Raw genomic sequence first — 25,921 nt, forward strand, 5'->3', positions numbered from 1 at the left:
TCAGAATGATCACACTGGGTTTCATGCAGGTTTTTAATGGTCACTCCAACAATCTAATAATGCACTTCCGTAAAAATGGGGGACTCAGACTGAAGGCAGTAAGACCAGTAAAATTTAAAGCAGCTGAGGCTGAGAGATCCTGACTTTTAGCCCTTAGTATGGGGGAGAGCTTCATAACCCTGGATACATTTCCAATAATACCAATACCAATAGCAATCAATGGAGCACACTGGAGGCACCATTATGACTATGTGTCTCCACATATAACAGTTTGGATACCTACAGTAACCTTAGGGTATCTGCAAACACCCTTTTGATACTGTTGTCTCTTTTCCCCAATTTAAAGGGGCACTCCACTCCAAGTTCTACTCATGGTACTTTTCAGCATGTGGAAACACTTATAAGTGAGGTAGAATGTGTGCTCAGCTGAAATTGGGCACAGATAATGTATTTTTTGTGAGAAGTGTGAGTATCATCTGATTAAAATGTGCTAACATCTGTACTGGTGATGGAAGAAATCGGGTTAGTTCATTCATTTTTCTAATAATTTATAGCAACTTTTGATCACCCACTTCTTGTCTAAGCCCTGTGCATTCCTAGTACTGTATAGATACAGATACAGATAATTGGAAATACTTTATAATAAACAACACATAGCAACCACGCACATCCAGAAACTCTAAGGCAGATACTGGACCAAAAGAAGATAAAAACACGAAAAACTTGAAAAAAAAGTCTGCACACTGTAGCTTTCTTACGTGCAATTTCTAGGCACATTCAAAACAGATGCAAGAGGGGTAGGTGAAGCGTCATAGTTTGAAGTTTAAGGCCACAGACTAAGCTGCCGTATTTGATAAGTTGGGAGTGAGAAAGTGCTGACCAGGCAAAGTGGCTGCCTTAAGCAGCAAGTTTAAAATGTTGAACTTCAGACCCCACAAATCGTTTAAGATAAGAGATCTCACAGATCTTCAAAAGGACCAGCTTTAGCTCTCTGTCGTCACAGTCATCAGATTACCTTTGGGCACACTTCTTTTCTATTTTTTTTTATTTTTTTTTATTTAACTGACAAAAAAAATGTATTTGTTATTCTTATATAACCTTTCAAATAAGTTAGCTCCACTGAAACCTGGCTAAGAAAGTATAATCAAGACAAATACAACTAAAGCAATACAAATAGAATCAAAGTCACATGAAAGCGACAGCAAAGTGAAATCATCTTTGTGAGTGCTTCAGTAGAGAGCGGCCCAATATTAAACCTGCAGCCTGGCGGGAACAATGTATTAAGTCCTAAGTAAAAAAAGGCCACGGCAGCTGCTTCCAGAGTCTGATGCTATCAGCTTACAGCACACAGATGGAAATCAGCATTTGACACATTTGTCTGTTACAGCTTGTTAAAGCACAGCAATCAGATTACAGACAGCAAGGTGATTACGTGCAGCATCACTCAGAGACACTCTGAAGGGGAAAAGGATCGTAGATGATGATATTACAGACACTATGGCATCATTACAGCACATCTTGAGTTAATGTCAGATAATGGCTGAAGATTAATACAGTTCACGTCGCAATAAAGTGGATAAAGCTTCCCAATGTATGAAAACTGACAGCAAAGTCACTTTGAAGAACCTGAAAGTATTGTGATCATGAGTAAAGGAGAGAGAATCCCAGTGGGTCATTTTGCTGGTTTTAATGTTTAGCAGGACATCAGGTTTCTATAATGGGCGGCTTGTTAACAGTAACCTTCAAATGTTTAAAATAACCCACAGGGAGTGCTGTTTATTTAAGAAGTGATGTATCAATATGTCAGCCTAATTAAGTGTCACTTTTATATCAAGAATAATCTAAGTAGTTCACATACTTGCTAACATTTGCAAGTCTATTCTTGTCTTGGCCCGCAACATGCTCACAATGACTGGTCATTTAAAGCAACGTTATATAGAACTTGGTATTTTGTTTAATTGGGCACAGTTTCTGAGTGTGACGCCACTGTCGTAAATACAAATCCCAGGTCTGTAGCAATTTGTCAAACGTAAATAAAGTTAAAGGGGCTCCGTGGATCTGTGGAAATTCTGTGCTGTGCTGGAAGTTTATGTTGGATACTGAGAAGATGCACTCGAGAACGTGCCTAAAGTCACATCCTTTTGAACTGTCGCAGAAAATCGGATCCAAGTCCTTCAAAAAGAAATTCACAGTTCAGCAGTATTAAACAATTTACACAAGTTCATAGGCTTGTGTAGGCAACAGAGAGACGAGGAGGAGTTTTTTACGTCCTGTTACAATCCCCTCACACATGGTCAATAAACAAGTTAATAATACATGTAAATTGCTATGAACTGTTACATAGAGCCCCTTTAAAAATAGCCAGTTTCACTAGCTGCATCATTTAAATGCTGTTACATCAGTAATGACATAACAATTTTACACTGTACATTATAACACTTTGAATGGGCTTTATATGAACAATTGTGCCTTTCACATGTTCACCTCTCAGGTAAATGTTGAGGCTGAAGTCTTTTTCTCTTCAATGGCACAAATGAAGAACACAGTATAGCAGGCTACAGATACAAAGACATAGATACTCATTGATTTTGGTCTTTTCATTGGATTTTTTGACAATACTAAGAAAAATATCAAATATAATGTGGGAGAAATATCTAAGGTCCAGAACACTGTGGCCTAACAAGATAAGATGTCATATGTTCCCCGTATAAACGTTAGGTCCAATAAGGTATGGATGAGGGCATAGTGACATCTGATCTATGACTTTATATCTCTCATGGTCTTTGCAAACTGAGCAGTTGGAAGCTGCTGTAGATATGTCTACAGAGCAGATCCCCGACAAACCAAAGCTGCTGTTTGTGTAAACATGTAGGATGGCCTTCCATCTACCTATGGTACCAGACTTACTCTTCTATGCATTTTCTTTCTATTCCTCACTAGGTCAGAGGTCAGAAGCTCTGCAGTAACTTTCCACTTACTTGTTGTTAAACAGATAACCATGTATGGGAGGGATGCTTTCTGAGCTGTAGATATAATCTGGACAGTGGGGAGACTTGGGAAGATTAACATGGCAATGCACTGTGCATACAGTTGCGCTGTTATTTTGTTCCTCCTTGCAAGTTTGTATACTTCAACTTAAGTCATCGGCATCTCTGAGTTTTCTTCATCTCTCCTGAATGGTCAAGCGAGCCGAAATTCCACAACAATAACCACAGCTGCCTTTTACAGTGTGATCAATAGTTTGATTCTCTTACTTTAAGTTGTCTTCTAAATCTGTCTCAGGAAGTCTGATACACCCTGGTAAATCATCTTTATGTTCCTGACAGGGCGGGAAAATTCCAATCCGCTGGACAGCCCCGGAGGCCATCGCCTACAGGAAGTTCTCCTCCTCCAGTGACGTGTGGAGCTACGGAGTGGTCATGTGGGAGGTGATGTCTTACGGGGAGCGACCATACTGGAACCTCACCAACAGAGATGTGAGCACTAAATGCAGACATAATTGACCTTTAATGTCATTTCATTGCAGACACTGTAGTCTCATCCATGTTTTGCTGTTCATGTGCAGGTCATCAAATCTGTTGAAGAGGGCTACAGGCTGCCGGCTCCTATGGGCTGCCCTGCTGCTCTACACACACTCATGCTGGACTGCTGGCAGAAGGATCGCAACGAGAGGCCACGCTTTTGCCAGATAGTCACCGTTCTTGACAAGCTAATCCGCACCCCAGAGAACCTGAAGTCTATGGACACACTCTGCAGGTGGGTGCGCCACTGAATGGATCCATAGTTACAGCGAAGCAACAGGGATGCATTGTGTCACATGCTGAGGACTCTTTTGATTTAATTTGGCGCGACAGTTCGCCAACATTTAATCAAATATTGGTTCATGTGATTAGCGGATTAAGCTGCAAATCAAAGCAAGGCACCGTCTGCAAGGGGCTGAGAAGATGATCTCCTGGACAATATATGGTGACAGACTGTTAGGCTACTAAGTAACTGTCCTGGTGTGAGAGGCAGAGTAAATCCAATCTCATCCAGCTGCTATCAAACATGAGCACAGTGGGATAAGGTGGCAGCGTAAAGTTTCCCTCAAAGTTCTCTGGCAGATGAAACGAGCGGTCGTGTTCGTTTTCCGATAAGCTCATCTCTGATAGACGCGTTGTGTGTTAAGTAAAAGTCTGCTGTGATATTGACATTGATCCACGGTGAATCTGGGAGCAGCTTGAGAGGACACCCAGGCGCAAGCTGGACCTGTGTAAATTGCTCTGTTTAGATCCCAGGTCCTACAGAGTCAGTGGTGCATGGCATTGAGCATCAGTAGGTAGAGGGAGAGGAGTAGGAGTATTAAGGATTTCTCCCTGTATTAATCTACCCAAAGCAGCCATCCTGCAACCACAGCAGTCACCTCTTCTCTATCATTTTAACTGCTATTGATTTTCTGCCTCAGCTACTAGCACATTTCAAAGCGCCCCTTTCCCCCGGTCGCTCTGCCTCTTTCTCACTTTTTGACTCTTTTCTTGTTTTCGGACTCCGTCCAACTAATCTTTTTGTCTGTCCATTCATCCTCCCCTCTCTCTCTGCCTATCTATGGCCATCTGTCTCTCTCTCGGCCGCAGTTTAAACAGTCCTCCGCTGATGGAGAGAGCTATCCCAGACTTCAGTAGCTGTAACTCAGTAGACGAGTGGCTGGACACCATAAAGATGAGCCGCTATAAGGACCACTTTGCAGCGGGGGGGTACCACACACTGGGACACGTCATAAGCATGAACCAAGGGTGAGTACTGACCATGATGGAGAGTGATGGTGAACGCTACCAACTCAAAGAATCTGTAGGGTGATAAGCTGTAGCTTGTGCACACTTGGATCATTGTAAAACTTCTCTAAGTAAAAAACAAAACTGAGCTGAAATCAGTTTGGCTGTCGTGTTTCTGCATCGATCATTTTCTTTGTTAATTACCACCTCCACAGTTCCATCTAACAAGTTTCTTCCATTGAGCTGAGTCACAAACACATCCAGCCCTCCTACAGTACCTTTATATGTGAGCAGGGGTCAGGATCCTGCCTTATTTTTATTTCAGTCAGCCTTCAAGTCCGTCCTTCACAAGTACCATCGCTCACGACATGACCATATCTCTCTCATAATGTGAAAGTAAAGCACTTTGAAGCTCTTGCAGCACGCTGTGAGTTGTGCCTTAAATAAAAGCTGATTTACAAACACAAGCAGAGTCTCAAATACTACCAAATGATATAATAATTTGTGACCTGTGTGAATGGACCAATTATCGGCCTGGCCAATTTTCAACATGGTACCTGTGTCCCATTGCCATGACAATAAATTCATTTAAAAATGTGCTATGTTGGCTCTGATGCAGTATCCTCTCTGGATTTACCACTCAAAAATCAATATCAGTCAGACCCTACTACAACCAAATAAAGGCGGAGTAAACCCTAACCCTGCTTACATGGCGAGTAACAGCAGAATAATAACATGCTCTCCAGTCTGTTTCTCTGAATTTCTGTTTTAACAGATGTGTTGTTACTGTCATATTCACCAAAATAACTCAAGTTGCTTCTACTATGCTAATTCTTTAATCAGCATTAAGATACTGTTAGTAAAGCTCAACAGTTCTTGCAGCTATGTATTTCACATTAAAAGGCTGATCAGAGAAGGGTTATGTTCAGTCATTGGCAAGCTTTGAATGTGAAATATCCCAGTGCTTACGATCCTTTTTAAAGTTTATATGGCTAATGTGTTTGAAATCAGTTTCTTATTTACACATCCAGCATTTCGTGCAGACCAGCAGAGTCATGTTTCTGACCACCTCACCAAAGTCCAGTATTCAGTTTCTTTTGGCTCTGTTTTTGGTCTCTACCAGCTCCTGAGGGAATCATCAGACTCTTTAGCTGCTAAATGCCTCACAATGTTCACCATAAGTGAATGCTGTATGGTGCTGAGCTTTTTCTCTGTATAGCTGCAAGCTGCAGTCGGACACAAAGATATGAGAGTGGGGAGAGTGAAGCAGAACAATAAAGTTGAGGCCAGACAGTGAAACAATGAGCTGAAACTCACTCTAAAGCTCCTTAATGCCTCATGTGCTCTAAAATTCTGAATTCCTCAAGTCATCGGTTACAAATGGAAGATGTGTTGGTTTCGCATCAAACGCAAAATAACATCAACAGCAAATTAAAATAGAAGCTGAGTAATTAATGAAAGTTAAATTTGCTTAAATGTGGGCATTAAAAGCCTCTAATTAAGGCCATCGTGGATCACTAAAACTCTGTTTGCGTGTTTCTACCCGTGTGTGTCTTGCAGGGACATCCAGCGGCTCGGGGTGACGCTGATGGGCCACCAGAAGAAGATCATGACCAGCGTCCAGCTGATGAGGGCTCAGGTCCTCAACAAGAGTGTGCCGTCTGTGCACGTATAACTCCAACACTGAGGATTCCTCCTGCTGAAATCTAGAAACTAAGGCTTCTACAAGGTCTGAAAGGGACTCCTTGGAATTTAAGATGATCTGATCTATGGGAGAAGAAAATATAAGGGAACAGTACAAGCCTTTTTCCTCAAGAAATTGAAGAACAAAACGTGAAAGGTTTTAACTATGGAGCAAGTAAACATGACTTCTTTGGGACCTTTCCGACCTTTCATTTCTTTTCCTATCCGATTGCATTTTCTGAGTTTAAATGTCTTGTTTATAAATGAAAGACTGCCTTAATTACCACAAATTATTTTAATTTTATTGTCTACATAGAGAAGATAATTTATCAATCATGAATTTATCAGAGAAATATGATTTACTGAACCGGGCAATAGCAAGAGTACATGGAGTGATGTAGAGGCTGAGGGGGGTGTTTTCAAATGTTCTGATGACACTCACTGCCTTTCCTGCAGTAACAGCTCGAGGAGAACGAGGCCCAGAATGAGGCTCGAGTCAGAGAAAGTGGAGAACAGTGAGATAGGGCTCACCCGAGTTGCCAGATCGTCTCCACAGCGGAGAAGACCTATTTCACCCCAGGCTATTAATACCAACAACAGGCACATTTCTCTGCCGTCCAACCTTGATGAATGACCCCAGGAGAGCCCTAGAGCCCTCTGCCCAGTTCGAAGCTGCGCAGCGCACAACTACTGTACTTGGAAGATGTGTTTGATTCAGTTACAGTGCACTTTATTCTACAATCTCTCTGTGTTGGGTAGGCTTTGCAGTTGTGTCACAAATCTCCTCTCAGCCACAACTGGAGCCACAATGTTGGTCTGTTGAAGAATTAGCTGTTTTAAAATATTACATAAATAATGGCTAACTATATATTATAAAACCCAACCCTCTAAAATGTATTAGTGTTATAAGTAGATCGCTCATGAGATTTATTTTCCAGTTTTCATCACTGTGCAGTAAACTGAAAAGAAAATGTGTAAATTACTTACAGTATGTGTTTAAGTATGCATACAAACTAATATCGGCAATTTCAAATACTGTAATAAATACTACATCTGATGCATTTTCAGTATATTTGGGGATTTCTTGGTATACCTCCTTTTTTAAATTAACTCCAAATGCACTGCTGTTTAAAATGGATTTCAAATCAGGTTTAAATGTAATGCAAATACTGTAGATTTTAAATGCACTTCAGGTTTTGCAGGTACCTGTATCAGTTTTGATTGTGGAAGTGAATTCTTGATCTTGGGAATATTACTTTGATAAATTAATCTTAAAGGAGCAATTTGTAAGATATGGCCTGAATTTAGGTTTAAAAACATTTAAAATATTAACGTACATTATCAACCGAGTGTGAGGAAACAACAGAGCTGACTTTATGTCAATGACGTCCATGTTCTGTGCTGCAGAGTTCCACTGAAGTTAGTGTGCTAACCAGCTAGCCGGTCCTTTCTCCTAATACCACTTCGTACCAGCAAGAGATGGAAATCCAATAGCCCCCGTGGTTTTAGCTGGGAAATATATGCCAGCTGTTCGTGTTATAAAGTAACCACCTGTCTTTACTCGACAGAAAAAATACGGACATACAACTCCTGAATTCAAGTTTCTCTCCGAACGAAGACTATGAAGATGAGCATCAAGCTAATTCAGGAGTTGTATGGTTGTATTTTTTCTACTACTTCGCCTGCTTCTCAAGGCACATCATGATAGCCGACATGCGTCCCTCATTAACTCATTGCAAAACACCGGTCATTCAATGTTGACATAAAAAAAAAGTCACCAACACAGTCTTGGTTTGTTTTTCAACAATCACCTCTGGTTTGGTTGAAATAATCCCTCAATTCACTGACTAAGATGTGAAAATATTCTGGGTATACACCCCATTTTCACCCGCAACTCTCTCCCACCCTTCTCTCGTCATGCCGTGTCTTCTCGTCCCCGAAATCATAGTCCTGGTAACAGCTGCTGTAAATCACCTCCACACTGTATTGTGTCTTTAAACTGACTCAGTCGGCCAGTTCAGTGCCCGTAGGTGTCCAGCTGGGTTCATTCTCAGGCTGCCAAATCCAGTTGAGCTGAGCCCTGTCACCCGAGGTGAACACTGGAGACAGGTGGCAGTATTGGTGATGGCGCCCTGTTCATTCCTATGAAAGCTGCTCAGTGGTGCATGGAACCAGAATATCTCGATTTCCGGGGGAAAGAAAATACCTGGCTCTTCTGTCTTGTGCAGCCTATAGATCGTGCGCCTCGCAGTTTGTGATGCTCAAAGACATTTTGCTTTCGTCTTTCAGATGCTTCTTTCACAATGTGGGAAAAAGTATTTTTGGGCCACAGTGCATCATGTCACGATGATAATCCACAGTTAGGCCTCTACAAAAACTGGCTTTAAAGCCTGGTGCTCGTCGTGGTAGCTTGGTGGTGACTCCCCCTGTGATCCGATGTCCAGGTCCAGACAAACTCTAAAGCCATGAGCTAATTAACTACAGCCAAGGATAGCTAGCAAATAGCAGCAGTCAGTCGGTCTGGTGATATGATGCCCCGTATGTTTTTGGCTACCCTCAAATTCTGGCCATATTTTATAAATTCCAACTTTAACTAAAGGTTAACCAACTAAGTATGTATGACTACTTGTCATCAGGTGACCAAAGTTCCATAGTCATAGTAACGTCATGACAACTGAGCAAAGTTGAGGAGGTGGTAGTGAGATCAGGTTCAAGTTTCCAGAAAAAGCTGGTAAGTGAACCTGAATTGAGATTATTTTGTCAAAGTCTTTCAGTTCTATTGTTTCTCTAGTTCACATATATTTGAAACTACTAAAAAAAATGTTTAAATATGTTCTTTAATATATTACAACAAATAGCCTTCTTCTCAAGGCACATCATGATAGTCTACATGCTTTTTCTTCTACTTTCAAAAACAAAAATACATTCTCATGCTACTTAGATTTTGAATGCATTTGGAAGATCCCATATATCGAAAATGTATTTGAAATGTTTGATGGCCAAAGTTTACATCAGCTAACGTTTGGTTGTAGCTTTGTTTGTCTTCTAAGTAGCTGGCAGCTAGCTTATTTTAGCAAGGCAGCTGCTATTGATGTTGACTGACAACTAGATGCTAACTCTAGCCTCTATTACATTATGTGGTGTGTAAGCCAGGTGTACAACAGGAGAATTCTAATTAGCTAAGCATATATTGATTTATTAGTGAACTGCTGCTAAAAAGTCTAATGATAGAATCAGTCAGATGTGGTGGTGAAAATAAATATGTGTAAAAGAAGGCAGCACAAAATATCTTTCTGCTGAATTCTTTTTCTACTCTTAAAACATCTGTTTACAATGACTGTCTGAGGCCTACAACATGGCTGCCAGTGTGCCACTAAGCGCCTAGTGTGGGCTTAACATAATAATAGTCTATGAATTTTTATCAAAATGTATCCTACAGTAGCCCGTGACTGCCAAACCCGCAAAATGTCATTTTTATATTAACTTAAAAATTCCCTGAAATTATAATCCTTAAATTTCCTTAAATATTAACCCAGTATAAATATAACGTACATCTTTTTAGCTTTCAACCAAAATTAGATGTATATTACGGTGGATAGTCCACTATATTCAAGTTTCAACATCTTCTGAGAACTATCTTGCTGGGAGGGCGTGCTGCACCTGAAAGCACTCTCATTCTCTTGGCATTTCTGAACTAATTGGTACAGAAGCTTGTTTAATTCAGTGGATGTTCTGGGATCAACGTCAGCACTAATACTATTTTAGTGCAAATATTATGTACCCTAGAGTACTTATCTGAACACATCTTTTGTGTGAATGCTGGGAATATCGTACACATAAGCTACACAGACTGTAAAATAAAGTGTTACTTCTGATTAAATGTGAGTACACTGTTTGCCTCAGTGTTGATGAAAAGGTGAAGAACATGTTAGTCGAATGTTTGTATCTAAACGCTCTCAACAGTACATAATCAGCCCTGATTTATACCCCCTCTCCGTGCCATCAAGAGAATGTCTTTTTTCTTGTGCACCTCGGTAGGTTCTCCTCTAGATGATTGATGTCAGTTTTTATTAGAGAATAACCTCATGTTATTTCTTGAATATGTATCATAGTGGCATTTCACTACTGGTTTCAAAGGATTTCTTGTTTCTTTAGGATGCTTTTGAAGACACTGGACTTGAACTGAAAACCCATATTTTATAAAGTTAGGACATGTTTTTGCTAGATGAATTGATTTATAATGTATACAGCGAGTTCAGTCACTGGAAGGAAGAAAAAAACAACAACCGGATTTATTCACATTTCATTATTTATTCATTCTCATTTGTTTTCCCAATAATACAACTCTGAGAGGTTTTATTGCAGTTGATGAATCATCCTTGTTGCTAATGATAAATGTGCAAACTGTCCATAAATACACAATAAAGGAACGTTTGTCTGTGTGTGACTGCAACAGTGATTTTCCGACTATTTCTAATACAGTAGAGAGCTGATGTCCCATCGCACTTCAGGTCCAGCTCGTGGGACATGTAGTTGTTCGATGCAAACAAACTAATCATTGTTTTATGTTTGTTTAAAGCTGCATAGATATATAGTTTTAACATCTATGTATCAAATGATTGCATAGGCTAATGTGAAAGGTGTTGCTCATAGTGACAAACCCATTGAGAATAATGATCCACGTCTGATGTCCCCATCTGCTGTATGGATTGATCTTGTGTTTTCTTTCACTTGTTTTGGTTTCCTGGACCAGAAGATTTGTTCCATCTACATTGTTTCTAGAAAAGGCAGGGTGCTGATTTGATAAATCCACTGTACACTACCTTCCAAGCACCAAATGGCATACACAGTTAGCAACTAGCTAAAATACGCAAAAAGAAGAGAATTTTGAAGAAACAGTTGTGACGTGGACACGAACATGAATTCTTATGAATGCTAATGACTGAGTGAGTGGTGAAATTGCTTGCTAACACGTTAGCCACATTGAGGACTGGATACAGTATCTGAGGTGGAGTCTATTTCGTTCCTATGTAAGTTGCTCAGTGTAATGGAGCCAAAGAAGTTGACTCTCAGGTAAAAGCACCCGGATATTCAGCACCGTGGGGCCAAAGTCTACAAATTTCCGCCTACCAAACCGGCTGACCTCCAACTTAGCCCTCTGCTAACGTAAATGAGGATAAAATTATTCATGCCTCTTCTAGACTTTCCAAAAGTATTGAAAACAAATGGACCAGATTCTGATTGTGTCATTCTTCATTCCAAATGTAAGCTTGTTGGGGAAAAAAACATCCTGGGACCTTACATGTGCATTATGTGACACTGTATTTACAAGGTTTAGTCACTATGTCAAATTGGCTTTTCTGGCTTTGTTAGCCAATTAAGTTATTATTTAGCTCTTTTAGCTAACTATCTTGTACATTCGTACTAAACCATTTAGCTAATAATATTGATAATGTCGAAAATGCCAGTAGTGTCTTCCTGTGTGAGATTTCTATGGATCCATCTTGACAAACATGAACGACATCCTGAATGCGTCTGACAGCCCTCACAGGGAGATTTGCTTGAGGAGTGGTGCATCATTTAAGCAATCGCCTCACATGGTCCAAGGATCATTTGTAATGAATAACTTTCCTGTGTTCATAGAGGGCAGAGCTCAAGAAATTCATCTCCGACTCATATCCGACAAAGAAAACCATCATTCCTCACTCTGGCTGGTCACATACACGAAGCATATTTATATTCACCCCAAGGTGTTTGATCTGAACTGCAGCACCATAACACTCACTCTGCAACACTCAGGTTGAAAACAATTGACTTTGACTTCCTTAATGCTCATTGCTGAGTTTTTGAGTAAATTGCTTTTTTTTCTGTGGGAATGAGCCCTGACCCAGCTCTGAAACATCATTTTGAGCTCCGCCTGAATAGGGAATGGGCCTGATGAATCTGTGTCTGAGTAATTGTCCTTTCCTTCACCTTAGGAGGGCTGTTAGGAGATAATCCTCTCCTTGGTGAAACAAGACCTAACACAACATCATTAATCTCATTACTAAGGCCGTGTTGCTTTGTTGCCACAGAGTCCCACGCCCAATTATCAGCCGCAGCCCTGTCCCCATGACGACGTAGAGTTCCGCCCATTTCTAACGACCATCTACACTGTCCCCTGATTGACTTCACTGAGAGCGGTGGTGATAGCACTTTGTATCTGCAATCAGACACCCTCCGAGCCTCGGCTGTGTCCGTGTTGCCGCGTCCACTGGATAGTCCCTCAGTTAACTGCAAACCGAGGACAAAGCTGATCACGACAAGAGTGGTTTTGCCGTTTCTTATCGCCTCACAGCAGGTCCACATCATGAGGGAGCTGCAGACAATGCAGATGGATTTAAATGCTCAAGCATTTATTGTCAAGTTTGCTTCTATCGTAAAAAAGCAACAATACAAATTCATTAACCAGCTTTCAAATCTGTGTAAATCTCGGCACATTCATAATGAAGTCTTTGTGAACAACCTTGGAACAATGCATGTGTATAGCTTGCCATGTTGTAATTCCACCAGTATATTTCATCAAGTAAACAATCATGAGAGCTGAGCAAGAAGCAGTCACTGGGGACTACCTTGTCAGTTCACTCTGCCTGCCGCTATAGGTAGTTTTAGTTCTGTTCTTTATTATTTTCACACGGCTGTGAGGGGACTTTTCCCTAAACAAAACACGAAACATCTTTCAGCTCCACTACTTTAAAACACTTTATTTGACAGAATGGGAAAAAAGGTGTGCAAATTCATCACCGACTGGATTTTATTGGATTGACCTGCCACTGTTCTACACACAATGTGATTTATGCGCTATGAGAGGGAGGGAACACTCTGTATTCAAAAACAAACTGTTGAATAAGCCTAAAGCTCTCAGTTCAGTGTGAGGCCACCCTGCCTTTCTTGAAAAAAGAGAGCAATAACATGCAGGCGTTGAATTTTGTGCAGTGCGTTTTGTGTATCCTCCTCAAGGAAATAAATGACTTCTGGAAATGTGCCATGGAAAAAGAGGCTTTCCCCATCTGGGGTTAGACCTGGGTCAAATAACTAGTCAATGTGTTTACATGCATTTTAGTTACTGTCTGTTTTGTGCAGGTGTAATCAAGAAATCTGTTTGCCGTTCATCGGGGTGGGCGATAAGAAAAGCCTGATTATCCTGACCAGACTCCTCCAGGAGAAAGCAGATTTCTTGGCGATGTGTAACCAGGTTGGTTTCTGTATTTGTTCAAAGTAAGCATGTGCATGACCAAGACATCTAACAGGAGAAGCATCATTAGAACAACGGGGGGTATTTAAAGCAGAGATTATAATTATACATAATAATATAAATATGTGGATGTATACAAACTGACAATTCTGAAGCTTTCTTTTCATGAAGTAGTCTCCGCCTAAGTCTAAGTAACTTTCCATGGTTCAGCATTGGCCAGATTATTTATAGCATTCAGACACATTTGTGAGGTGAGGAAACACTCTGTGCTCTCATTATAGAGCCTGTCCTCTCACTGCACTATCACTGTAAAAGCTCTAATACATGCATACTGTACATATAAATGCACCAAAAATGGAAGGAAGCAGCCTTGTATCAATGAATATGTCATTCTGTCAAAATAAGGTTTTTGGGAATCACTGGGCAATCAACATGTTTAGTTGTTTAGGTGTGAGGATGTGTTACCAGTAAAATGAGACTATAACACAGTGAAAAGAGTTTTGTGACCTTTTATTAATTGTGAATACAATACATGTGAATACACTTACCAATACTAACAGTGCACTACTTGGACTATCACTGTTTTCACTGTAACCATGGTTTTGGTAGTTAATGTTCAGGTTAAAACTGGGCTAAATTTGTTAGAAAACTGCGACATCTGTCTTCCATGGAACAGATATTTCAACGTGTACTTTGGACCTTGACATTAGGATAATACATGTGACCTAAGTGACCCATGAGAGGTGAGAGAAAGTAGAATTTTGTTTATACCAAAAGAAATGCTTGCGCTAAACATGCTCAGTAAGTTAAATATGGTCAACGTCCCACAATCACATATGATCACAAATGATCAACTGTTAATGAAATCAGTAAAACACCCATCAGTTTTTAAAAATTATTCATTGCATATTTTTTGCATATTTTGCCTAACATATAGAAAAAGTGCATGAACAGCATTTAATCTTTCAGTTTATTATAGACTATTAATCAATAATGAATAATAATGAGAGAAGAAGAAAAATTAAATGAGAAGCATAAAAAAGACATGGAAAAAGTTTCTATACATACAGAATTGAAGGGATTGGAAAATACAAATAAAATATGATTTTTTTTTTATAACAAGCAATGAATGTACTTTACAGAAAGGTTCATCAGTGCTACTGTTACAATGTACATTTAACAAACACAAAAAGGAAAGAAATATTGATTTGGAATTGAAGTTCTGCCAAATAACAAAAGATGCCACATTCCCAGCAGACAGTGAATCTTACAATAACTTTTTTGTACATTTTGTGCAAACACTATTATGTTTTGCATATATTCATGAGTTAATGGTGCTGCTCTGTAAATAGGTCATATATAATTCATGAAGTACACACAGCCTGGCAAACTAAATATAAATCCAAAAGATATGTAAACTTAAGAGTCGATATGGCACTGAGTCCTTTGGATTCTGTATCTGTGTCACAGGGTTGTAGATGTGGTCGGGTCATGGTGTTATTCCACCAAAGGAAAGTGAAACAGATCTGTTGAATCAGCCACAACAGCTTTTCCTCGCACTGAAGAGCAGCTTTGTACATCATTGTGTTCCGCTGAAAGCTCTAAGTGTCAGCATAAGTGTTTACCAAATAACGTATGTATGCCGACGAATAAATAGTAATCACTGTGTAAATGTTTGCCACATGGTAACAGATTTAAAGCTGCACACGTCCAATTATTCATGTGTTTGTTCAGAATGAATTGCATTAAGCCATTATATTGACACAAAGATTTTAATCAGACTTGGCTGCTGGACAGTATTTCTCTCACTGAATAAACATCACGTTTGCCTGGAAGTCTCAGGCTGAAACACAAGTTCAATTAGCAGGCACCATTTAAGAGTGAATCATTAAGTCATTGAAATTACGTCAAGATTGTCACCATATATGTGGATAAAGTGGATAAATATCACTTAAGATTTGAAAATGTCTTTACTTAAAGCGATTTTCTCTGAAAGTACTTTTTAATATATGGCAGTTTCATCAGTCCATTTCATACTTATATTTGTATGCATGAAATGAAAGGTAATGTCAACCATTAGAAAATTCAAGCCAGACATAGTTTTATCTATCTATCTATCTATCTATCTATCTATCTATCTATCATGTGGTTTATGTACAGCGTTTATTTTTCTTTCACGCTATTAACCTTAAAATGAGCTTTGATGCACAGCAGTCAATGTGGATAATCAATAAAACAGAATAAACAGAATCCCTAACACACAGAATAAACTTTTGACAGTCCCAGAGAAGCTAGCCCAATTTCAAGATCAGTTAAAAAAAAGAGGAGCCTGCTGAGTTGTTTGGGTAGTACTCATGCCACGTGGCAACAACAAGGAGAAGATGTGAAGATTTGTGCTCATCAAAAGACCCTGAGCGAACATGAGATGGGCAGTTTTGGTGCTGTGTTATTCTCAGAATCCACTGATGCAAAAAGTAAAGCTGCACTAATTGTATATTACCAATGGATCAAATGACTGTGTTATGTGTAGTGATAAACCCATAGAGAATTATCAACTTTCAGCTCATACCGTGCAGCTAGCAATGTTAACGGTCAACTTAGTCAGTTAACCGTTGAGAATATTTTTGAGCAGTTACCAATGTTGGCCTATAGGTTAATTTACATACAGACAAACTGTCTGCTAAAGGCTTATCTAAAACAGTCTGAAGTAAAAAGTGAAGCACGCTAAAAGAATCTCGGTGTGAGAACATTCCATCCATAAAGGCAACAAGGTCAAATGTAAGTTCAAATGTGTGATGCTACTCTCCAGCTTAGTAGTATCACTAACACTGTGCTGCCAACATGAATAATAAGCACCTTGCTGCCATGTCTGAGGACGGCTGACAGCTAAAGATCACATCGATCCCTAGTGGCAACATCCGCGGTTGAGAAATGAAGCCAATTGAGAGGTACCAAAAACTGCCGTTCTCAGGATGGCCTCGTGAGGCTGGCTCCAAAGATGAGCTGGAGCCCGTAAGAGCCCATGCTAACATGCCCAACTGTACAACAGAAATAAACTGGGGGGTGTTGAATTTTTATATAACTCACTCATTGCATTAAGGCTTAACAGTTGTGATGTGGACAAATTTAAGTTTAAAACTTTCTAACAAACTAACCCTATCAACAGAGTGCGAAGAAGTTACAGTTCAGGCGTTATGTCCGAGATGCCTACGCATCGCATTGTATTGCATTAATATCCAAGGCTAAGCAGCCCAAAGCAGCCAGTATGGGCTGTCCCTTCTGTAATACAGTCTGTAATAAGTCCTCCTGGCCTGAGAGGCAATAGTGAGTCACTGTCACCTCTAGTGTGCAGGAGAGGATGTAGAAGTCGAGCCGGCCAGAGTGAGCTGCCCTTATGCTATGTTCAGACTAGATTACATACAAAGTCAATGATAATGTTACAATTAGTAGAAGGTATTTTAACTTGAACCAAGGAGCAGACACCAGAACAGGGAGAAGGTTTAAAGGATTTATTTCAAATCAAATCAAATCAAATTTTATTTGTATAGCCCAAATTCACAAATCACAGTTTGCCTCAGAGGGCTTTACAATCTGTACAGAGACGACACCCTCTGTCCTTCGACCCTCGATTCGAGTGAGGAAAAACTTGCCCCAAAAAAGGCCCTTTTAACAGGGAAAAAATGCGGAAGAAACCTCAGGGAGAGCCACAGAGGAGGGATCCCTCTCCCAGGACGGACAGACGTGCAATAGATGTCGCATGTACAGAGCAGATCAACGAGATCACAATGTATTCAATTATAAGCGATGGTTGACAGGAGTGAAAGTACACAAAGATGTATTACAGCAATAATGATGAAATGCACATGGAAATGTGATTACTAGTGATAACAGTAGTAATGATCAATGGCAAGGATGGTATGTAGCAATGCAGTACGATAATAGTAGTGGAACGTATGTAACAGAGATGTGACTAATATTAGCGACAGTAGTGGTGGGTGTCAGGCAGGGTCATGGCAGTAGGTGCATCCACGATCAGGCAGGGCCATAGCAGTAGGCGCATCCACGATCAGGCAGGGCCATAGCAGTGGGCGCATCCACGATCAGGCAGGGCCATAGCAGTGGGCGCATCCACGATCCACGACCCGGGCGCGGCCAGGATCCAAGGGAGCCTGTAGGACTAGAAAGCACAAGGACTCCGGGGAAGAAGCAAGTCAGTGACATGCAGAGATGGGGCATGTATACAGGCATAATGTATACAGATGGAGAGGAGAGGAGAGGGGAGGAGAGAGAAGCTCAGTGTGTCATTGTCCCCCGGACTGGGCCTATAGCAGCATAACTAAGAGCTCGTCCAGGACAGGCCTGGGCCTGTCCTGGACCAGCCCTAACTATAAGCTCTATCGAAGAGGAAGGTCTTAAGTCTACTCTTAAAGGTAGAGAGGGTGTCCGCCTCCCGGACCAAAACAGGAAGATGGTTCCACAGAAGAGGAGCTTGATAACTGAAGGCTCTGGCTCCCATTCTACTTTTGGAGACTTTAGGAACTACAAGTAATCCTGCGTTCTGGGAGCGTAATGCTCTAGTTGGGTGATAGGGTAATATGAGCTCCTGGAGATATGATGGTGCCTGACCATTAACAGCTTTGTAAGTGAGGAGAAGGATTTTAAACTCTATTCTTGATTTTACAGGGAGCCAGTGCAGAGAGGCCAGTACAGGAGTAATATGATCTCTTTTCTTAGTTCCTGTCAGTACACGTGCTGCAGCATTCTGGACCAGCTGGAGACTCTTTAGAGACGTGTTAGGGCAGCCTGATAATAGAGAATTACAATAGTCCAGTCTGGAAGTAACAAATGCATGGACTAGCTTTTCTGCGTCTTTTTGAGACAGGATGGGCCTGATTTTTGCAATGTTACGTAGATGAAAAAATGCAGACCTTGAAATTTGTTTTATGTGGGAGTTGAAGGACATATCTTGATCAAAGATAACTCCCAGATTCCTGACGGTGGTGCTGGAGGCCAAGTTAATGCCATCCAAACTCGCTATATCATTAGATAATGCATCTCTAAGGTGTTTAGGACCAAGTACTATAACTTCGGTTTTATCTGAGTTTAACAGCAGAAAATTGCAGGTCATCCAGGTCTTAATGTCCTTGAGACATGCATGGAGTTTAGTAAGCTGATTAGTTTCATTTGGCTTTATTGATAGGTATAACTGTGTATCATCTGCATAACAATGAAAGTTTATGGAGTGTTTCCGAATTATATTTCCTAGAGGGAGCATATATAAGGTGAATAGTATGGGTCCAAGCACGGAGCCTTGAGGAACACCATGACTAACCTTGGTATACAGGGATGACTCATCATTAACATGTACAAACTGAAATCGATCCGATAAATAGGACTTAAACCAGTTTAATGCGGGTCCTTTAATGCCAATTAAGTGTTCCAGTCTCTGTAGTAGAATGTGATGATCAATGGTATCAAATGCAGCACTAAGATCTAGTAAGACCAGGACAGAGACAAGTCCTTTGTCAGAAGCGATTAGGAGGTCATTTGTAACTTTCACCAGTGCCGTCTCTGTGCTATGATGTGCTCTAAAACCTGATTGAAAATCCTCATATAAACTATTTTTATGAAGAAAGTCACATAGCTGGTTGGCGACTGCTTTCTCAAGGATCTTGGAGAGGAAAGGGAGGTTGGATATAGGTCTATAGTTGGCTAAAGTTTCTGGATCAAGATTAGGCTTTTTAAGGAGCGGTCTAATTACAGCTAGTTTAAAGGATTGTGGTACGTATCCTGTTAATAGAGACAGGTTGATCATTTCTAGTAAAGATGTGCTAATTAAAGGTAAAGTTTCTTTCAGCAACCTAGTTGGGATGGGGTCTAGGAGACAAGTTGTTGGTCTAGATGAAGAAACCATCGAAGTTAGTTGGTGGAGGTCAATGGGAGAGAAGCAGTCTAAATATAAGTCAGAATTTAGAACTGTTTCTGAGGTTCCTGTGTTTAAAGATACAATAGTGCCAGTTGAGGGCAAGCAATGATGGATTTTGTCTCTAATAGTTAAAATTTTATCATTGAAGAAGCTCATGAAGTCGTTACTACTGAGCGTTGTAGGAATACATGGTTCAGTAGAGCTGTGACTTTCTGTCAGCCTGGCTACAGTGCTGAAAAGAAACCTGGTGTTGTTTTTGTTTTCCTCTATTAATGACGAGTAATAGCTTGCTCTGGCATTGCGGAGGGCCTTCCTATATGTTTTAAGGCTATCTTTCCAGGCTAAGCGGGATTCTTCCAAGTTGGTGGAACGCCATTTCCTTTCAAATTTCCGTGATGTTTGCTTCAATTTGCGGGTATCCGAGTTATACCAGGGTGCTAACCTCCTGTGCTTTATAGGTTTCCTTTTCAGGGGGGCAATAGAGTCCAGTGTTGTTCGCAATGAGCCTGCAGTGCTATCAACAAGATGATCGATTTGTGAGGAACTGAGGTTAGCGGAGGAGTCCTCTATTATATTGAGACATGGCATTGAGTTTAGTGCCAGCGGTATAATTTCCTTAAATTTAGCTACAGCACTATCAGATAGACATCTAGTGAAGGAGTTTTGATGATTTGATTGGTAAGAGGCAGTCAAACGTGGCAGGGAGCTCTGGCTCTGGCTGGTGAAGCCAGGGGAGACGAGAGGCAGACTCACGAAGGTGGAGGTAGCGGGCAAGTTGAGGCTCAGGGGATACAGTGCGTGAAGGCTGGCGGCCGGGTCGCGCAGTGGGGACGGAGCGCAGTCCAGAGTAGTGGTTTCACTACAGAGTAAAGGAGAAGCAAGGTTAGATGAACGGGATCACAAGAACAACTAGAGAGACTCAAAAACACATAGTTCGACCATGTACCACGCAGAGTAGACATAATAATCTGGCAGCAAGCAGAGGGAAGACCGGGGTATATATGTTGGCACTGCTGATTAGATGCGCTACAGGTCCATGCCCAGCCTCACCAGAGCACCTCTGAAACCACACAAGCAAACACACACAAAAAAACACCAAAAATAGTCCAAATCATGACAATTTCACGCACAAATCTGCAAAATATTTGCAGTCAGATCACAGAAAAACCTTTGATTTGGGTTCATACCGATGTGGTTCACAGTTATTTCTATTTGCATTACAAAATGTATAACCCTGCGATCAAACTTGCGCCAGATACACATCCGCAGCAGAGAAAAGAAGCAACTTAAAAATAAAGCTAGACAAGAATTCATTTTGCCCGGGCTTTCCAACACTTGAGTTTACAGAGTAACAGGTAGTCGTAAGCTGTCTGCTGTCGACCTCAGCTGATTCCAGTCACTGAACTTTACCTCTGGGCCATGTGTGTGCTGTTGATGCCTTTGAGAGGATTTTTAATGCAAATATCGGATAAATAATTGTAATGTGGTTACCTGGCGGAGGGACAGACAGCTGCCAGCAAACTCTTGAGACATGGACCGAGGTCAGAGCTTCTGGACAGATAAACACCAAGAGTCGTGGAGAGCATAGACATTGTTTTTTAAACCTTTGGGATTAAACATTGGATTGATTCTGTAAATGTAAACTACTTCAGAAATGTAACATTACAGAGAAGAGACACTGCAGGCTAAAAAAAAGCTAACTTTTGTCAGGTTGAACAGTACTCTGTCCTTATCTAATGTTCCATATCAGATTAGGCAGATAGCTAACATAGTCAATCCAATAATGATGTGGGACTGAATAACATCTTTACTTAACTGAAATAAAATATAGAAGTGATTACATTTAGTTGACTATTAAGTTGCTTTCTTCCTTTCACATTACTGTGTCACGGCCGGCTCAAAACCATGACAAATAATGGGAGATGACACAAGATGTTAAAGCAAGGAAATCATAATTAATTTGAACTAACTCAAAACCAACATATCAAAGGTGGAAACAGAAGCAAGTAAACAAAATAAGTAGAGCAGAGAGCAGAGTTTACCCTTTGTCCTCTCTCTCATCCCAAAGCTAGTGAGGTGTGCTCTTGTAGTGCTGGGAACACCGGCCCAGGTGTTCCCAGCAACCAAAGATGACCCCAACCCCTCCTGCTGGGCATCTGCAATATAAAAAGAAAGAAAGGCAAACAGCCACAAGAGGCATGGCCGTCACAGCAGGTACACAGATAAACAATGCACCGCAGATAAACTCTTTCACCGCTCATTTTACACTTGAACCAAAATTGTCTCTTAACATTAGCTAATGTTACAGCAGCTTCTGTCAGGTTTTGACACGTTGCCAACCTGAAATACAGGAGAAAAAGGATAACACGAGGGGGCGTGGCTTGCTTCGTCAGAGTCTTCCACAGTCATGAGTCACTGTTACCTGAGCGCAGCATTTATGTAAAACATAATGCTTGCTCAACAGATGTATTGATAAATGTTGCCTTCTCACTTGTGAAGGTTTTATTGCACTTACAGTTTCAAGTGTTGTTGTTGTCAACTTGAGAGTAAATGCTGAGTTATCTTCACCTGATTCACTTCACTGTCTCCACCGCCGCCTCTCTGCTCTGTTGACTTCTGTGTGTGTGTGTGTGTGTGTGTGTGTGTGTGTGTGTGTGTGTGTGTGTGTGTGTGTGTGTGTGTGTGTGTGTGTGTGCAGAAGCTCATCAGAGGAGAGGCTGCAACAATGTGATAATAAATTACACCAAGACATTAAGAAGTCCCAATAAAAGAACTGTTAACGTCAGAGCTTATCAATAGTACAGTATTTCATCATTTATCCCCGGGACCTGTTCAATACCAGGTTGACCCTCATACTGCTTTAAGACGTGATCGATCAAATGACCATTTTCTTCAGGGGTGGTCTAGTTCCTGCTTTGTAACATCAGAAGCAAAAAAGAACATTTGTATGCTGACTTGTAGTAAAGAGATATCAGCTTGTTTGTCTTTTTCCCACCATCCACCATCTACTCACTCATCCATGCTTACAGTATGAGCATTAACTAAAGTTGCATTGACAGCAGACTAATTAGTGTAGTCCAAACGTCTCCCCAGTCACAGTCTCCAGCTCTTCCTGAGGGATCCTGAAGCATTCCTTGGTGAGCTGGAGTGGACAGTCCAAACCCTCCAGCTTGTTCGGGGTCTCCTCCCAAACAGCATGGAATACCTTCACAAGGAGACAGCTGGGTGACATTTTGATTAACTTATAAACCTTGCGTATGCACAAAAAAGGGCTTGAAATGTACATACGCCACTGTCTAAGCGTGAATTGGGATTTATAAAAAAAAAAATCTCACACTTGATTTGACTTCATATCAAATGTTAATTATAGATCCACTTTATCATAAACATTCAAACCAGTTGTTGTTTGTACTTGCACACAGGATAACGAATGGATAAAAAACTTTTTTTAACTGTAAAAGATAAAAAAAAACCTCAAATCTATAAATCAATATTCGATCAGCACTGTCTCACCATCACATTCACCACCCCCTGGAGCGCAGCACAGCGGAGAGAGGACTGGACTGTTTGGTGGCTTACTGATGAATTTATCATCATCGTTGTAGAAATACAAGATTACATCATATCACACATCAAACTTCCATTTTCAAATGATATCTCAGGGTGGGGGAGACCACTGATTGTCGCAATTACTCTGGCAAGTTGAACAGTCAGTCTGATTGCTGTAAACATATAAATACTGTGGTGCCATTTGTGCGTAATGCTGCATGATGGATGCAGTCTTTTACTGTCCTCGCACTGCTGGAGGACAACTTGAATGACAGAATTAACAAGTGTTTTATAGCCTCCACCTCACCCACAAACACAAACAACAAAACAATGTCTTCGTTTTACTCTCAGTCGTGACCATGATTTACTGTATTGATCAGTGGCTCATTTCCATGCATTAACATTCATAAGGCACTTTGCATTGACCATTTATGGTTGAATGTGAGTGTGCAGAGGGTAGAATAAGGGGCTGATCCATGTGTGCACATTTCCAAGTTGATTTGGGATTTATAAAAGGAAGTTGCACACTGTTGGTTGTACGCCAGGTTTTATAAATCAGAGTATTTTTTTGGTTTAGTGTGGATTCTCTGCAGAGTTTTATAAATGAGCCCCCAGGTTCCCAAACTTTTCCCTTAAACTCAGCTCCTTATAACAGCAGGACAGCATAAAACATAAGTCACTGCACCATACTTAACAGTTTTGTGCTCCACTGTAATTCCACTTGCGAGCATTACCACAAGACAGTTATTCACTTGGAGACACTAGAAGCTGATTCCAATTAACCTAACTTCAGACTTAATCTAGATTCTATCCATTAAACTCTCAAAACACAAGTATGGTAAAGTCTCAACACCAACTGAGCAAGATTTAAAGGTACAATGAGCAATTCTGGAGAAAGTTGATTGTTGCGTCTCATTCCCAGATGGCAAAATACCAAAGCTCTGGGTTGGTGGCTTGTCAAATTCTTGACAAGATGGGATGAAGGAGACTCAACAGTGAATTTTCTTTCTCCAGAATTGCATATTGTACTTTATAGTTGGGAAATTAAGTGCAAAAGGTCTTTGAAATCTAGAAAGACCAGACTGCAATTTCCTGCAAACAGGTACTTATTAGGTACTATAGACTATGATTAGAGATTTGTTGATCCTGAGAGAACAAGTTTTTGACCTGACTGAACTTATTTAAAATGCAATACAGGAAACCAAGGGGAAGGGCTAAACTGTGCACAGACAGGGGTTTTCATCAAAATGAGGTGAACTTCAGATGAGCTGTGGTTCTGCTCTACAATCTAATGAAATCAATGACCAAAAAGGAAGTAATAGCTACTCTCACACGTACAGAAAAACATGAAAATCCAGTCAGTGGGCTTGGATTACACTGGTTTTAGGGTGTTTTTTATTCCAGTTGTTTTTTGTATGTTTTAAAACAAGTCCCTATCACTCGTCATTACCAGAGACTGGGTTGCCACATAAATTTGCAGAATTTCTCCTATCGTCATTTTATTTAAGATTTATATCTGTAGTACACCTTTGAACCACATGAGGGCTTGTTGGTATATCTTGTGCTTAATTTGTCTGGACCACAGTCGGGATGCTGCTCCAGCGGGTCAGTGAGGAGAAAAAGTCACGGAACGTATCAAAGCTCCACAGTGCCTGGAGAACATTGGACAATGCCTGGGTGCTAGCAGTTGAAACTAAACAAAACTGTCATCACAAACAGAGCATCAGTTATTTACATATATTAATCACAGCATTCATAATAATCACTCAATCAACAGGAAGAGGTGCGTAAATAGCTGTTTATGTTTGCAGTGCTCTCTCTCTCTCCCTCTACCTCTCTCTAATTAACGGCCCATTTGCTGCTGTCTGTCCCCCATTGTCTCTGAATAGAGGGACAAATGGAATGAGAGCCAAACATTTTTTATAACCATTGACAGCAAGCAGGCTAAGGAACTGTCTATCTGTCTGTCTGTCTATCTATTGATCCTCCTCATCTCCTCTGCTCTGTTTCAGTACTATGGACAGTGTTGCACATACACACACATTCCTATTTAAGTTTCATCATTTCACAACACAAACGTCTGAGCTATGCTGAGCACACAGTAATCGTATGCCAAAATATGTAGACACCAAAAAGCATTAAACCACATGCCAGCACAGCTGATGTGAGCGTTCTGTACACAAAACTCACAGCTTCAGGCGTCACTGCGTGACCTGACCGCCTGCTCTCCTTTTGTATATCAGATTTGAAATACATCCAAAATACTGCATGCAAACAAACGATTTATTAGTAACTAAAATGAAGAAGAAAAGTTATATTTCATTTATTTCACTTCATCTGACTCTCCATCAGAATGGGGTTATGTAAATTGACTGAATTTTAATTTTTGGGTGAACTTTTCCTTCAACCCTTTCAGTAAAAGCCTCAGTTCCTGGACCAACATCTGCATTCAGCAATGTAATTTAATTTATTTCATTAATTTCATTTGTAGAGGGACCATGTACAATATTAAAGATAAATGTTGCCATTTGAAGCATTGTACAGAGTTAGCTCAGGGCTTAAGTTTTAACAACTGTCCGCAGTCATTTCCTGTTGGAGCGTTACCACCAGTCTTTTCTATTTGGGAACAGTCGTCTCCTTTTGCCAGCCCATAAGCACTGTAAGAAAGAACGGGTTTGGACAACCCCAACTTTCATTATTCATGTGGAAATAAATAGGAGACTGGGTCACTACTAGCAGAAAAAATATATGTGTAAAAGATATTAACCTCTATCTGTT

At 40.6% G+C, this 25,921-nt stretch overlaps 1 protein-coding gene across 4 annotated transcripts in view; it reads left to right on the top strand.

Annotated features, from left to right (window-relative positions):
• The window catches only part of epha8 (eph receptor A8), a 133,045-nt gene extending 122,169 nt beyond the window's left edge, over nucleotides 1-10,876 (top strand). For all 4 annotated transcript variants that reach the window (XM_084347907.1, XM_084347906.1, XM_084347908.1 and 1 more), the window contains exons 17-20: nucleotides 3,327-3,476; nucleotides 3,566-3,756; nucleotides 4,614-4,772; nucleotides 6,312-10,876. In XM_084347907.1, the coding sequence (XP_084204033.1) occupies nucleotides 3,327-3,476; nucleotides 3,566-3,756; nucleotides 4,614-4,772; nucleotides 6,312-6,426 (615 nt within the window). In that variant the 3' untranslated portion in view covers nucleotides 6,427-10,876. The remainder of the gene's footprint in view (nucleotides 1-3,326; nucleotides 3,477-3,565; nucleotides 3,757-4,613; nucleotides 4,773-6,311) is intronic.
• Nucleotides 10,877-25,921: the final 15,045 nt, after the last annotated feature.

This window comes from Pagrus pagrus, assembly GCF_965226575.1.
Source record: "Pagrus pagrus genome assembly, chromosome: 3".
In the NCBI taxonomy this organism is placed as follows: Eukaryota; Metazoa; Chordata; class Actinopteri; order Spariformes; family Sparidae; genus Pagrus; species Pagrus pagrus.